Below are 16,628 nucleotides of genomic sequence, written 5' to 3' on the forward strand. Positions count from 1 at the left end.
TAACTGTAGGGCATTATTTAAATGCATGTGTCTAATTCAAGCATAAAACCATTTAGCACGGAATGAGAGAAGCCAAAGATGGAAAAAACCTCTTTGGTCACCTTGTGCATCCCTCCCAATCAGTACAGGATTGTTCCACAGAGGACGATGACTCGTGCTTTGGCAGCTGATAAAGACACTATAGGCCCAGATTCTCAAAGGATCAGTGGAAGTTAGGAGCTTAAATACATTTGAGGCTCTGGGCCTATGGACACTAATGCACAGAGAACCAGATACATACAAACGAACACAGCCTCTCTGGCAGCCCTTCCCACACGAGCGAGGGTTTCAGGATCAGTCCCAAACTGACTAGGTTACACACAAGAAGGCCTGAGCCTCAGCTAGTATTAACGTTAGTGGAGTGAGGTTGGTCTGCGCCAGCTGAGGATGTGATCCACGTTCTGCATATACATTTTCACACATACCTATGTGCTCAGACACCTAGACATAGGTGTTCATACCCGTGGGCATTTGTCACAGACACCCTCCAGGAACAACATGTGCAGTTACATCACGGCCACACAGAGGCTCGCACGCCCAGAGATCTCACAGTCTCTCAGACACATCTACATACACTCACCGTACGCACTTGCACACCCAGTCGTGGGTATATCTACATTTACACTCCCCCCGACACCATTCCATACCTCTATTGATGCTACTCCAGTTCAGCCAGGCTTAAGAGCAAGTACATGACTTTAAGCATCATTAAAGTCAAGGAGACTACTCGTGTGTGTAAGCACCTCGCTGAATCAAAGCCAATGTGCTCACTGCTGTAATAGCTTAATCATTATGATCACTCCCAAAGACTCCAGTCAGGATCAGGGCCCCATTGTGCTGGCTGCTGTACAGCACAGAGTAAGAAACAGGTCTTGCTCCAAAGAGACTGCAGTTTAATGCAAATCAAGACGCAATAAACATGCAATTAACAACAGGAGAGAAGTGGGGAATGAGGTACTGGAATTACAATGCCAGACAAATAGCCCAAGGATTGTCCCTTGCATTGGGACGTGCCCAGAAAGTATGTGTGCTAAAGGGTTTGTTTGGGGCAGTTATTGTCAAAGGCACATAGGTTGAGATTTGCAAAACAGTGCAGGGGATTTAGCCGCACATCTTCTCTAACATTAAACCCTGCTCTGAAGATCCCAGGTGTCTTTACCATGGTCCAAATTCTGCCACCTTGGTTCACTGGGCTAAATTGTGACTTGGATAGCACATCGATGCAGCAGAGTAGGAGGGAATAAGAGCCCCCCCCTTATGCTCCAGGGCAACCCAGACCTTGAGCCTGAGTGTATACAGGGCTAAGTGCTCAGGTGGGGTAAGATTTTCAAGCACTATGCATCCAATGTGCCAGCTTGCTTTGAAAATCCAGCTCCTTATTTTGGTGCCTAAATGAGAGCAGAGCTCTTCTGAAAATTCCAGCCTTTTCCCATCAAGGCAGGTGTGTGGGGAGGGACATAGGTGGAGACTTAGCCCCACCCCCTCCATTAATTGATTGGTGCAGCTAAGAGTTTGTGTATTAACTGATTGTTGGTATAGGCCAGTAGCAAATTACTAGCTCCCAGGAGGCTGGTGGGGAGCAGAAGGGAATTGTGATGGGGGGCAGGCAGGTAATTGTTTTCCCCTCCTGTGAGAATTTTCCAAATTTTAAAAAAAATGTCCTTGTCCAGAATTGGGCCAAAAATCAAAATCTTGAAAAATTTCATGAATCAACAAATTATTATCATTATTTGTTGTTTGGGCCAATTGAAATGTTTCCCTTTGATCATTTTGAAAGGTCTCATTTTGATTTTGCCCTTTTGTTCTTTCTTCAGTTTGTTTTTAGTAGAAATGAAGTGAAATTTCAAAAAAGACAAAAGTCGGTTTGAACCGTAAAACCCAAAGTTTTTCCATTTGAAAAAGTCAAAATAGGACCTTGTGACAATTTCAAAACTTAATTTTTTTTCAATGCTTTTTCAAGTCAGGAACTTTTTCCAAACCAAACTGGGCGACAGGGGATGGATCACTTAAGAATATAAGAACATAAGAATGGCTATACTGGGTCAGACCAAAGGTCCATCTAGCCCAGTGTCCTGTCTTCCGACAGTGGCCAATGCCAGGTGCCCCAGAGGCAATGAACAGAACAGGTAATTGCCAAGTGATCCATCCTGTCACCCGTTCCCAGCTTCTGGCAAACAGAGGCTACAGACACCATCCCTGCCCATCCTGGCTAATAGCTATTGATGGACCTATCCTCCATGAACTTATCTAGTTCTTTTTTGAACCCCGTTCTAGACTTGGCCTTCACAACATCCTCTGGCAAGGAGTTCCACAGGTTGACTGTGCAATGTATGAAGAAATACTTCCTTTTGTTTGTTTTAAACCTGCTGCCTATTTGTTTCATTTGGTGACCCCTAGTTCTTGGGTTATGGGGTCACCAAATGAAACTAATAGGCAGCAGGTTTAAAGCAAACAAAAGGATTCCCTGTTCTGTTAATTCCCTCTGAAGCACCCGGCCACAATTGGAAGACAGGATACTGGGCTAGATGGACCTTTGGTCTGATGCAGTATGGCTACTCTTATGTTCTCACATTCTTTCCCTTTCTCCACCCGCAGTCTCGGATTTGACAAATTGGTATTTTGGGGTGAAAAAAACATTTTGTGGCAAAAATTCCAGCCAGTTGCAACTGTGATTCTACGAGCCAATATTCCTTCCTTGGGACATTCTTGGGGTGACACTGTTATATGCTGTGTCCTTGTGAGGAAAGCTAGCCCACTGATTTCAGTAGGACCAATGGCAGCTGAAGACATTATTCAGCAAATGCAGGGGAGGCAAGATCAGGCTCTGGCCCTGAGGGGCAGAACTCCGTGTAACACTAATTTTAAAACAAATCTCCAAACTGCCAGGGCAATGGCAGAAAGGTTTCTTGTTTTAAAGAACCTTTTTTGCAACCGGTGGTCAGCAGTGAAGATTAATAGCTTCTCAGCAGGATAAAGCCAGCACTAATTAGGAGAAGGGAGACACAATGCAGCCTTATGCAGCCTGTTTTGGACTATCTAGTGCATTTCCTAGCGAGTCCTCTTACATAACATGCCCTTGGCACTTCTTCTTGAGCTGTCAACACTTTGGGAGGGTCAGAACACTAAGATCTCGTCTCAAAGCAGCCACAAACAAACACAATAATAAAGAAGGACAACAGACACAGGGAAGCCAGGACTTTAATCAAAAACAAACCCCCCAAAACAAATTAAAAAAACACCAAAAACATCAAAGCTGCCAAAACAACCCCAAAGTGGAACAAAGTGCAAACCAGCTGCAGGGGAGGAGAAGGGGAGCAAAGACCAAGAATAACAGCAGCACACCAGCAACTCCTTGCAGTTTTGTAACGAGCTGCTCTGGCTCTTTAAAAACTTGCAGCCCTGTGCAGTGATAATAGTATTTGGAGAGCTCCAAGTGGCTGAGGGCAGGTCCAATAAGCGCCCTCAGCACCTCCCCCCCAAGAACTCTGGTTACAAATCCTCGCTCTTTTGCCCATGACAGAAATGTATATAAACCCCCAGAAAAGCAGATGCACTTGAAAAGACAGGTACGGGGGGCGCGGGCTGGGTAGCCCCTCCAAGGGCGCTGGAGTTGGCGAGGCTGGTGCTGACAAGAGCGCGCTCCTGGGGGTTCCCGACAGCTGGATTACCGGTGCGAGTGGCCTTGGGGGCAGGTTGTGATTGTTTCTTTCCCCCCTCGCACGCCTGGATCAGGCTGCCGCTCTGAAACTGACCACCCCTTTCGGCAGCGCCCGGGATCATGCTGCGGCTGCTGGGCATCTTTGGGCTGTGCCTAGCTGTCCTGCCCTCGCTCGGCTCCCCCCTGGAGAGCGAGATCGTGACCCCGCTCCGCTTAGACCCGGACATCAACGGCCGGCACTATTTCAAAAGGGGCCCGGAGGAGCCCAGCCCCCAGGGGGTGATTTTCCAGATCTCCGCTTTCCAGGAGGATTTCTACTTGAACCTGACTCCGGACGCGCAGTTCATTGCGCCCGCCTTCGCCATCCACTACCTGGGCGCATCCCCCAGCGCGGCCAGGGAGCGCCCCGACCTCAGGCACTGCTTCTACTCCGGGGATGTCAACTCCGACCGGGAATCCTTCGCCGCCCTCAGCCTCTGCGGGGGGCTCCGGGGGGCTTTCGGGTACCGGGGGGCTGAATATCTCATCAGCCCGCTCCGGCCCGACAGCGGGAACGGGGCGCGGAGGAACAGCCAGGGCGAGCACCTCTTGCAGCGCAGGGGCGCGCCCATCCAAGCCGGAGACCCCACCTCCAGGTGCGGCGTGGGCTCCAGCTTGAACCCGGCCATCCTGCAAGCGCTGGAGAAGTACAAAGGCTCCCAGCCGCCGCGGAAGAAGCAGCTGAACGAGACCAGGCTGCCCAGGAAGAGCGGCCGCTCCAAGCGCTTCGTCTCCATCCCCCGCTACGTGGAGACGCTGGTGGTGGCCGACGAGTCCATGGTGAAGTTCCACGGGGCGGACTTGCAGCACTATCTGCTCACCCTCCTGGCCACGGCGGCCAGGCTGTACAAGCACCCCAGCATCCTCAACCCCATCAGCCTGGCGGTGGTCAAGTTCCTGGTGATCGGCCAAGACGACAAGGGGCCCAAGGTCACCGGGAACGCGGCGCTGACCCTGCGGAACTTCTGCGCCTGGCAGAAGAAGTGGAACAAAGTGAGCGACAAGCACCCCGAGTACTGGGACACCGCCATCCTCTTCACCAAGCAGGTGGGTCTGGGCTCCGCGGGCCGGGAGGGCAGGGGGAGCAGCGGGCCAGGCTTTCCTTCCCTGGCCCTGGCTGCCTGCCCTGCCGCCCCTTGCCCGCTCCTGCCACAGCTCGGTCCGCTCCGGTTTGCCGTTTGCGCAAAGCAAGCCCCCTTCCCGTGTAAACCCGGCGCGGGCGTGATTTTGCAAGGCCACTTAACTTACCGTACTGCTTTTCGGGTCGCTCGTGCCGATACGGCCCCGTCTCCCCCAGCTCCAGCCTCCCAGAAAGCGCCGAGCGATAGGCACCCCCAGCGTGGCTTGAGCAGGGAATCTGCGGGGGGGGCGCGCCCCCTGGCCAGCAGGAGGCGCTCCAGGGATGAAGAGCCAGGCGGCGAGCTCAGGCTCTTCCCCCTGAGCGGTGTGTGTGGGTCTGGGTCATGAGCTTGGTGCGCGGTTCCCGAGGCCGGGGGACTCTGCTGGGGAACAACCCCCCTCCCACCCAGCCAGTTACAGAGTTCTTCAAGGGCCCGAACTCGGGCTGGGAGAGCAAAGATGGTGGTGAGGGCAGAGGGTCGAATTAGAGCTACAGGGCAAGGCCAGGGCTTCTGCTGGATGCATGGCATGCCTTCCCAGCAGCAGCCCAGAAAAATCTGTCACAGGCTGGGTGGGGCCAGGAAACCGCTCATGACCAATAATCTCGACATGGTGCATTTTCACCAGCAACCTGGAGGTTCCAGTTTGAAGGTATTTTATATCTGAGGGGAAGGAAACCCCCCAGCCCTCGCCCAGCATGAGTATCTATCACAGCTTCTGATTCTCTGATACAAAACAGCAGAGTTGGGGGAACACTGGGGCTCCCAACAGGGCACAGAAACTTGCTTCTCTTTGCAACCTGCTTGAGTCCATCTGAGGACAGCCTCAGAAGCGGAGCAAGCATCCGGCCCTGGTTTCCGAGCCTTCCTCCTCAGCTGAGAGTAAATGGAAAGCTGAGCCCTGGAGCTGCGCATTGCACCTGCCAAAGAGAGAGCCTCTCCCAGCTTCACACTTCCTCTGACTCATTCGTTTGAAGAGCCCCACGAGAGCCTGGAACTCTCTCTCCTCTACTGGTCCTGAGTGAATGTAGTGCTGGTGAAAGGTGTCAGATCCCTGCAGGCTGGAGTCCTCTCTCTGTCCACAGAACAAGTATGGTACTGGCAGCTGTGGTCTGGAGGGAGACCCTCTGAGGCTCCGCTGAGAGATGGAAGCATTCCACTTGATGCATTTCAAGCTCTTTCTCTTTGCCTCATTCAGTCCTTGGACTCAGCTGATGCTGCCTGCAATGGTGCCAATGTCAGTGCTGTTTGGGATGATTATTTTGCCGCATGGTGAACTGTGCAATGGGAACAAGACTCAGAGCGGCAGCTCACTTTGCATGCGCCCCGAAACAGCCAACAGATGGGAACGAGTGACTTTCAGTCACTGCCCACTTGGACTGGATGCAAACAGATGACATGCTTGAAACTTCCTTGGAGAAACTTTGCCACACTTAGACAGCCTTTGGGCTCCTGACTGCCCTCGGTCCCTGGGAGGAATCCCACTTCTCCCCATGGGAAATGTTTGCACACATCAAGCTTCATATTTGCCCCTTAAAATACTCAGAATACTTCACCCCAACTCATTAAAGCACTCTGGGCTTTGCATTCTCCTTTCCATGGCTGCTATTTGCTGATTCACATCACATTGCTTGAAGCTTTCTCCTTTCTGCTACAGTGATGAGTGCTATTGACTTAACTAATCACCTCCAATTACCTACCTAGGCCTTCAGTGACTCCAGACCAACATAGGCTAGACTGTACTCTTAGCTACCCCTCTGCAGTCCTTACATAGTGTGTAAACCAGGACAGAATCTGGCTCAGTGGACCAAATCCTCATCCTGTTGTTGAAAGCAATGGGAACTTTGCCACTGTCTTCAGTGCGACCAGGATTTAGGTCAGTGACTATGATACCGTGTGGCTATAGCCATTAATGGGGTGAGATGTTACTTGCTGAATTTGGAAATCACCAATGGAAGGTGTCACGCAGAAGAAAGAGGCTAGTTAACAAGAGAGGAAGTGTCTACGAATACACAATATCATGGCAATCAGCTAGGGTGGGTTGGATGATAGGGAAAAAGCACATAGAATAGTGACAGTGATTCTTCAGTTCTCTTTTCTCTACCTCCCTCCCACCCTGTTCTCTTTATTCTGGGGGATCAGATCCCGGAGCAGATCAGTAACCCCTTTGGAAGCTGTGGGGGCATTTCCGTAACTTGTGTCCTAGTAAGGCACTCATGGGAAGGAAAGGATATTGATGACCACAAGACTTAATGATCAAGAGGATATGAGCACCACTGACCTGTGACACCAACTAGCGACCTCTGATCTACCCTGGAATGGTGGCAACACAACCACTGACAATTTCAGCAGTGGAAATTCATCTCCTCAGATCAAGTCCTTTAGATGGACATGAATCTCTTTAAATGGGAACGAATACAGACGGCCTGATCCAAAGCCTGCTGACATCAACCGCTTCAACTGGGCTTTGCATCAGGCCCTGTCTGGTTTACGATTGTTGCAAGGACTGGCAGCATGTTGACCCTGTCCCTAATGGGCCAGATTCACCACGGCATAAGCCTGCTGAAGTCACTGGAGTTACACCAGGGATGAGTTTGGCCTTAAACATGCGTGTGCTGCCACACTGGCTGCATTTTTGACGCATGACAAAACCGTCCATTCCTGAAACCCCAGTGCAAGCTCAGCGCAAGGGCACGTGATCAACGGAGACATCTGCCTTCCCTGAACTTGTCCATCTGTAGTCTCCTGGTACCCAAGAGTTTATCTCCCTGCCAAAAGGCTGTTACATAAACCCTTAACTTTTATTTAGTCTAAAGGCCAATTGATAGGCAGTTTCCAGTTGTAGTCAGCAAGTCGCTGATAGATGGAGTTGTCCTTTCTCAATCTGGCATCAGGAGCTCCCGCATAGCCTTGTTTTCTATGATGTCAGTTGCTCTGGATTGCGGATATGTCCTTGGTGAACTCATTTTGTGCATCTGGCCAATTCAGGTCTGCCAAGCAAGTGGGAGCAAGAGATCTCGTTCTTCCCACGTTAGCTGGTGCTTGAACAAGGGGCCATTGGAGCATACGGCATTAAGCTGCACAGCTGCCCTTTGTGACTGCACCTAGGGAATGGAGATTGGTTCGGCAAGCGGCGTCCAGTAACTTGGCTGCATTGACAACCATCTGGAGACTCATGCTCTGCAGCTTTGTCCAGATTGACATCAGCCAACGATGACCATGGAGGTTCTTAAAATGTCTACTGCCCGGTCGTTAAATGGACGGCTTTGCCAAACAGCTGTTCTCTTTACTGCTGTGCACCAGAGGCGGGAGAGGGTATAGAGTTCCATTATCCATGGACTCAAGGGTGGGGAGCTTAGAAAACATGCAGCTGATAATGAAAAGCTCAAGTACCTTTGAGTCAGGCTGACCCAGTTGTGTGTCTGTGGAGGGAGGAAGTTCCATCCTCAAAGTGCTTGACACAACTGCCGCAAGGTTCCCTGCAGCCAACTTGCAAAGCATCTGGAAAGACACGGATTAGGAATCACTGGGGAGGCGGCCAAGCCTGGTAGGAGAAATCCAATGGGACAGCAGCACAGTGGTTGCATAATCCTGAGTTTTTCTAGTGGGGATAAGGAGAAGGATGAGTATCACGTGGGATTATGGAGCCCATGGGAGATGGGACCACAGTCGCTGTGCTTGGCTGGTGAGAGGCAACGGCTCGGGCCCCACGTGGAGATGGTGGCATCTCTGTAGAGCCTGCCAAACTGTGGCAATGACAGCTTGTGTAGGCTATTCTCCAACAGCCACACAATGGAGGGGGATGAAAGAGGGTGGGCTAGGAAAGTCTAGGAAGAGACGGAGAAGAAATACGTCTGTTTCATCTTCCACAAACACAGCTGGGCAGGGTCAGAGAATGGTTTAGCTGTTAGAGCAGGGAAGAATAGGTTCTCTTGCCTTGCTCTGCCATTGACTCTGTGTTACCCGGGATGAGTTACTTCATCTCTCTGTGCGTCAGTTTCCCTATTTATGAAGTGGCTGGGAAATACAGGGTTATGGTGAGGCTCCAGGCCTCGGGATGAGAGGGCTGTTGGAGCAAAGTATTATCACCTTGTAAAGGACCAGTGGGCAGAGCCAGACCAGGAGAGCTGTGTCTGGATCAGGCAGGGAGCTGGCGTGACAGACAAGGCCTTAGTTTACTGTAAAATCCCATTCTTGGACCAGTATTAGTATCATTTTCAGCATAGCCAAGACGAAGTGAAGTAATGAGCATGACTTATCTGTGAACATTCTGCAAATCCCATTGGATGCAGCAGCTGTAACTGGGCTGTTTCCACCTTCCACCCTTTCCCACCATAGCCAGATCTGCGGGGATTTTAAATGGGTGACACTTGCGTATGTGGTTAGCATTTTCCTGGCTTCCAGTGGGATGGGAAAGCTCTCCCTAATCCAGGTTCGGATGCTTTCAGCCCCCTCTCGAGTTTTGCTGGAGTCATGTTACATGGCTTGATGCTGGAATCTCTGGGGAAATTCTCTGGCCTGTGCTGTGCAGAAGATCAGATTAGCTGAGCCTAAAGAATCCATTAGCCTTAAAATCTCTGTGGATTCAGGTAGGAAAGGAGACTGTTTTAGGGCAGGCAGGAATTGTTTGTTTGCCTCTTGCTTTGGATTCTTCCTGCTCCCTCTTTCCAACATGTAGTCTGCCTATCTAGGCGTCTATAATTTGCCATCCCTGTAGTACACAGCTCCTGCCTCTTCCCTGTAGTCCCAATAACCATCTTCCCGCGCTTAGGAATACACTTTGCCCAGCTGCACAGTTTGGGCTTGGTCCTCTCCTGTCTTGCCCCTGTGCAAGGCAGGTGCAAAACGCTGCTAGGCCAGGAGTCTCCACTTGCTTGCCCCAGTGTGTGGGTGTGAAACTGCACCATTGCACAAGTGTCAGTGCTGACACAAGGACGTGGAGGGTCAGGCTCTTTGCATGGCAAACTCACACTCTCTTTTCTCTTTTGTTCTTCTAATTTATTCCCCCTATTTCCTTCCCCTCCTCTTCTCCCCCACCTGTAACCCTGTCTCCTCCCAATTGCCCCTCTCTCTTTTTCTCCCCCTCCCCTCTGGCTCTGTGCAGAGTCTTTCCCCGCGCAGAGGAGATGCTATCCCATGGTTACTCTGTGAGCCCCCAGACACATTCCCAATCCCATGTTTTGGAATCTCTTTCTCTGCTGACTCCTCTTTGCAGCTCCCCTCGCTCTGAGCCCCTACGCTGACCTTTCCGACCCAGGTTTGGGAGCTGGCTGGATCTCCAGCGTGGCTGGAGGAGGGGTTCTCAGTGGGGGTGAGGGGCACGGCAGGTGGCTGTGGCGCTGCCATCTGGCATTTCAAAGGGGAATGGCACCGGGAGGCTGAGGGTCAGATTTGAACCCGGGCCCAGAGGTTAAAGGAGGGCCGGGTAAGAGCTGCTTGTTACTCTATCCCTGCAGTCAGCGGACAAGGTTCGCAGCAGTAAGTGGGTCAGTGTGTCAGTGCAGGTGTTCGGCAGGGAGCCAAGAGCGCTCTCAGCCAGCAAGGAAACAGGAACTCTTAAAAGAGCAATGAGCAAGGAGACTCCAGCCTCTCCCCGGGGTGTCCCCACGGTGCCCTCCCGACTTTTAACCAAGACCATTTGCCCTCAGTGGCTCTGGCTGTGGCAGATACTCCATGTTCAAGCAGACTTACCCAAACTACAGCCCTGGGCTGCTTTGCTTCTCGGTTCCAGGGGAGAGCAGATGAGCCAAGAACCGGGAATAAATGGTTGTTCTGTAAACACTATACCATCTTCAGCTCAGCACACAGCACGGGCTCATTCACAGAGTGCTGAGAAGGGGCCCAGCATTTGGCTCTGTCTGGCCAGTTTGAGGCATCAGCCTGTCCTTGTACGGATACGACTACAACTCTGCCCTGACTAGTAGTTTCCGGGTGTAGAGCTCCAGGCACTTTACAAAGTGAAGGTCAGTTTCAGTATCCCATTGTCCAGATGAGGAGGGTAAGCTGCAGAGAGGGGAAGTGAACTGGAAAGGGTCCCACAGCATATCTGTGTCTCCTGACTCCCAGTCTAGTGCCTCATCCATTGGATGCTGCTGCTTCAACCTTCACAAATGTGCATATTTCCCCTATATTTATCAAAGGCATTTATCTGGCCCCTGCTAGCATAGTACCTGAGCACCTCATAACCTCTAACAAATTTATCTTCAGAATACTCCTATGCGGTAGGGAAGTGCTTTTATTCCCATTTTTACAGATGGGGAAACCGAGTTACAGAACGGTTAAGTGACTCACAAGATGCTGGAAGCAGAGCAAGGACTTGAACCCAGGTCTCCGCTAGCATCCTAACCACTGGACCATCCTTCCAGGGGTGACGTTCAGAAGCAACGCAATAATCCACAGATTCACACCTCCTTCAGTCTGTGAACACCCAGACCTGCAGCTCTCAATGCTCCCAGGAACTGACGATGGGGCTTTCCCTCCCTCCCCCAACAGAAACCAGGTCCTGACACTTTGGATTTCAGAGGGTCTGGTTCTGATCTCACTTACCTCCGTTCTATGCAGGTGTGGCTCTGTTGATTTCAGCAGGGTTACTCCTGATTTGCACCAGCATGAGTGAAAGCAGTCAGGCTCCATGGTCTTCATGTTGCTCACTGTTTCCCTTGGGCAAGATTTAAGAAAATGCAAAAGCAGAAAGAGTGAGATGGAAAGTTAAAGGGCATAAAATAGGAGCGAGATCACAGAGATCTGACTGGCTTAGCAACACACAATCCTACTTTATCTAAACCAGATTACATTGGACTAAGCTAAGTACCCTCTGTCCCTCGTGGGAAGCTGTGCGACTGACTAAAGCAGGTCACTTACCCTATCTGGGCTCCAGTGTAAAGCGAGGCTCATGATACCAGGGGGTATGAAGATTATTTCCCTGGTGGTTTGTTAAAGTGCTTTGAGATCATCAGCTGTGAACGTCCGAAGCACTGTATGAAGGGAAGTGCCCAGGTGCTCCTACGCATTGCCGTGATGCTCACCAGGCACATGGACAAGTCAGGCTGCTGATCTTCCGGAGCCAGGGACAGCTGCAAGGGCAGTGTAGAGCCAGTCTGTCTGAGGAGTTGAGATCGATGTCCATCCCTGGCGGGCAGGATACAGGGGCCTGGCCATCCTGGCAGAGGCATCAGCACGACTCCCTCTGATGTCAGTGGTCAGGAGTCCATGCAATGGTGGTGCTGCCCACACGTGACGGAGAGACTGTTGGCCTTAGGCCTATGGAATCCAACAGGGCCCCGTCGCCAAGAACTGACTCAGCACAGCACTGCAGGCCACTGCAACGGGTGGGGAGGAAACTGGCTAGGTTTCCTCATGCCTCGCTGCACATACGCCCCCAGAACCTAGGGCTGCCCCTTGGAGAACAACAGAGACAGAGCGGTTAAGCCAGCTCTCCTGAATTCCTCAGCAGCCAACAGGGCTATTTCGGTGATGGATTTGCTGAGTGCCCTCTTGTAACCTGCCTGTCAGAGAAAGAGAGATTTCCCTCAAGACATACGAGCTACAGCCCTCAGCAGTCAAGGGAAGAAAGCTCTAGGAGCCTCCCGCCTGGGCCAGGCCCTGGAGATAAGCCACCAGTTGCTCTCTGCCCAGTTGTGACTTTAAGCTTCAAAGATCAAATAAACCAGATCAGGCTTCCACTCCCCCAACTCTGTCCGTGCACTTTCAGGGTCAAGACCTTCTGCCCCTCCTTCCTGAGACTCCCACTCAGCTCTGCCAATGCCCCCAACCCTGATCTGCAGCAACCCATACTAGTCCTTCTCTGGGTTCCCGGTGTGGCTCCTTGTCGCCGGCAGTGTCAAAGTGTGGGATGGCTTTGTGATGCCGATATATTCTCACCAGGGACCAGGGTGAGCCTAACACATTCATTTCACACCCAGACCAGTGCAGGTTTGTCCATCCAGTTCTTCAGTCGTGAGAGGCTTGCTTCTTTACTATGCAAAGGCCAGCCCTTTCCCGACAGATTATTACCTTGATGTTTTCAAAGTATTTAATGAATTCTCAGCCACATGCTTTCTACCAAAGCCAGCGGGGCAGGGCCAGAACCCTCTGAAGTTGTTGACATTGGTACTTATCGATGGACGAACCTTGAATAAGCCCCCAGCGGTTTGGATTATTATCGGAACTTCAGTTTGGAGACCACCTAAGCCTCTCTTGTGCGATCACACAGTATAAGAATGGCCCTACTGGGTCAGACCACTGGTCCAGCTAGCCCAGGATCCTGTCTTCCGACAGTGGCCAATGCCAGGTGCCCCAGAGGGAATGAACAGAACAGGGCAATTATTAAGTGATCCCTCCCCTGTTGTCCAGTCCCAGCATCTGGCAGTCAGCACGGGGCTGTGTCCCTGAACATCTTGGCTAATAGCCATTGATGGACCTGTCCTCCATGAACTTATCAAACTCTTTTTGCTGTTGGCCTGGAGAGGAACGCAGCACGAATCACTCTTATTTATTGTGTGATAGCACCCCAAAGGCCCACCTATTGTAGCTTGATCCCATCCATATTTAAGGTGGGAGAGATTCCCTGCCCCTTCCCATAGCCTGTCCTGCGAGCACATCCTCTCCTGGATTCCTGCGTCTTCCAGCTTGATCTCAGAAGATGATAAAGGGGTGAAAAATGATGCTCAGATCTTCACAAACAAATGAAATGTCAGCGTGTAAATTCCAGGGAGTTACTTCTCTTCCCAGACTCTCCCCTGTGGGTGCACTTCAAAGGAGAAGGCCGCACAGCCAGGGGCGAGTCCAGGGCTGCCTAGAAGGGAAAAACTCAGCGGAGCTGTCAAGTGGAATCCGATACGAGAGTCATGGAGTGAGGCCGGCACTGGGGATGGGTCATCCTTGGTAGGTCTCCTTAACCCCCTCTCTCCCTTGAGCTCTGGAGAAAGAGAATAGTGTGGGGAAAAGAAGGAAGGACACTTTGTGCTTACGCAACAATAATACTGTGTATTTGAACAGTGACTTATCTGACCGTATGATTTATATTACAGTAGCACCTATTGGCCTCAACAGAGATCTAAGCCCCTTTGTGCTGGGCCCTCTGTAGACATATAGTGAGGTACAATCCGCTGGCCTTCCTTCGAAGAGCTCACCATTGAAATAATCAAAACAAAGGCTGGGAGAAAGGGAGTGTGGTTATCATTATTTAACAGATGAGAAACTGAGCTAGAAAAATGCTAAGTGACTTGCCCAAGGTTATCCAGAGAGTCTGCGGCAGAGCCAAGAATTGACCCTAGATCTTTTGCTCAAGGAATGTGATGGTCCAAGCACCTACAGGGATTCTGGCCCCAATCCTGCCCCCTTTGCAGACAATAGCAAAACTCCCACAGATTTTAATGATACAGGAGCTGACCCTAATTAATGCATTCTCACTCCAAGCTCCATACCAGGTGTGTAAGGGTTGCCAACTGCCTTTTACAGATGGGGAAATTGAGGCACTGAGAGGTTAAAGACCCAAACCTTCAAACTGGAGTACCAAAATCCATATTTTGGCATCCAGATAATTGGTCTGGTTTCACCAGAGGTGCTGAGCCCTGGCAGTTTCCATTGACCTTAGCAGGAGTTGTGGGTGTTCAGCACTTCTGAAAGAGGGGTTAAACCTCTTGTAACCTGGCTCCTTTCACACCCACCCCTCCTCTGGAATTTAAATTGGATGCTCCTTGGGGCAGGGACTGTGCTTACCATGTCTTCTGTGAAATGTTGAGCATGCTTTGGGGGTGCTATAAGATAATCAATACTGTGTCTGACTTTAGGCACCTCAGGGTGAAGATTCTGGTTTAAGTGATTCATCAGTGGCAGAGGTGTGAGAAGAACCCAGGAGCCCCGACTCCAAGTGTCTTGCTTGGATTGCAGTTCTTTCAGACGGGAAATTTCCCTTCCCCCATGGCTGTGCATCCCCAATGTCTGTTATCTCTGTTATGTAGCAGACTATTAACATGACTGCATGTGTTCTGGTTTAAGGGAATTCCAGGCCCTGATGTAGTTAGCCAATCTGGTTCTGTTCACCTGTGAGCTACAAAATAAGGAAGCAATTTATATCTGGCAATGGCACTGCTCAGCTGAAGTCTATAGACCAGTCTCTGTCTCCATAAGCAACATCTGCTAGACACAGTCAGTCCTGGCTCCTAACAACTCCAGCAGAGAGAATCTCTTATGGCATAGATGTGGCATAACCCCCTGTTTGGGGCTTCTGCCTTTGGTGGCTGTCACTATTGTCTTCTTCAGTGTGTCTGTGTGGTCACATGGGAACTAGGGGGAACAGCAGGGTCAGACCTAAACCTCCCAGCCTGGGAAAAGAGGGGAATGGGTTACAAGGAGAGCAATTAGTTGCCTTCAGGGCTTCCAGCTGGGAGATAAAACTTACCTCTCTGGTGTCAACTGGGAGGCTGCAGATTTCCCCAGCTGCAAAGAACCTTTTGGCAGCACCTCATCCGAGCAGGAGAAGCTTCCTCTATGAAAAGCTGTTCTGGGTTTGACAGGGATACTCCCTTGTTTCTCTCTTTGGGGCTGGGGATCATCTCCCCACCTATCTGCTTCCTTAAGTCTATTTGCCTCAGGTGCTTAGAAAGCCCCCATCTCCTAGGCGTGTGACAGAAACAGGAATCAAACCCCACTCTCCTGAGCCCCAGATGAGCATCTTAACCACTGGACCACCCTTCCTAATAGTTGCAGTCTCACAACTGCATCCTTCATCTCCAGCACGGCTCCCCCAGCTGTTTCTGTGATTTCTTCCTCTGCCACTTCCATGCTTATTCCTTCTGAAAGGTTCTCCTTTGGTGTGGCACAGAGACACAGCACCAGTTGGTGGTGAGAGAGCATGGGTATAGGTCCCAAGATAGCTGGCTTCTATTTCCGGCGCTGTCACTGGTTTGCTGTTACTTCCCTACTCTATGCCTCAGTCCCCACATCTGTAAAATGGGAAGAGTGATGCTTACCCTCTTGGAAATGTGCTCTGAGATCTTAGGATGAGTGGTGCAAAGTATGATTATGATTATTATTATAAGGGTTCAATTCATTGGTTAAAAAGGCAGCCATTCCCTGCAAGCTTCACAGAGTGCCATCTCCTTCTTCACAGAATGAATCATGCCATTCACTGGCTAGTGTGAGTTATCTGTGTCTGGGAAGCACAGATAAACTGCAATGACCCGTGAGGGCCGAGAGCTGCAAATAGTTTGTTTAGGGTAGGGGAGTTTAAGCAAATGTTCGGGGAAACTGGTGCACTGTTTGCATATGTGAGGGAGGAAGGCTGGTCTGGTGGTTAAGGTCCTAGCAAGGGAGGCAGAAGGCCTAATTTCAACTCCTGGCTATAGGACAGACTTCCTGTAGGACCTGGAGCAAATCACTTAATCTCTCCAGTCAAGATTTACTCATGACTTTGGATTTCTCAGTTCTTGTGGACCCAATCTGAGACACCCTAAAGGGACCTAATATTCAGAGAGCAGATGCTCAGTGCTTTCTGAAAAATCAGATCTTGTTTAAGGTGTCTTGAGTTGGGCACTCAGAATTACCAATCACTTTTGAAAATCTTGGTGTCTGTGTCAATTTCCCCAGCTGTCTCAGTCTCCCCATCCTTTGGCAGTCTGGAGCATTTAGTCTCTAAACTCTTATAGGCAGGAGCTATGTCTGCCTCTATGTTTGTACAGCTCCTAGCACTCTGGGGTCTTGATCTCAGCTGGGGCCTCTAGGCACAACAGTAATACACATACTCAGTAATCATAATGAATATGCATGTGTAT

At 50.6% G+C, this 16,628-nt stretch overlaps 1 protein-coding gene across 1 annotated transcript in view; it reads left to right on the forward strand.

Annotated features, from left to right (window-relative positions):
- The first annotated feature begins 3,576 nt into the window (after window positions 1–3,576).
- Window positions 3,577–16,628, forward strand: part of ADAMTS15 (ADAM metallopeptidase with thrombospondin type 1 motif 15) — a 28,784-nt gene continuing 15,732 nt past the window's right edge. Inside the window, exon 1 of the mRNA XM_074936650.1 lies at window positions 3,577–4,783. Coding sequence (XP_074792751.1) covers window positions 3,818–4,783 — 966 coding nt within the window. The 5' untranslated portion in view covers window positions 3,577–3,817. The remainder of the gene's footprint in view (window positions 4,784–16,628) is intronic.

Source organism: Natator depressus, chromosome 22 (genome assembly GCF_965152275.1).
Source record: "Natator depressus isolate rNatDep1 chromosome 22, rNatDep2.hap1, whole genome shotgun sequence".
NCBI lineage: Eukaryota > Metazoa > Chordata > Testudines > Cheloniidae > Natator > Natator depressus.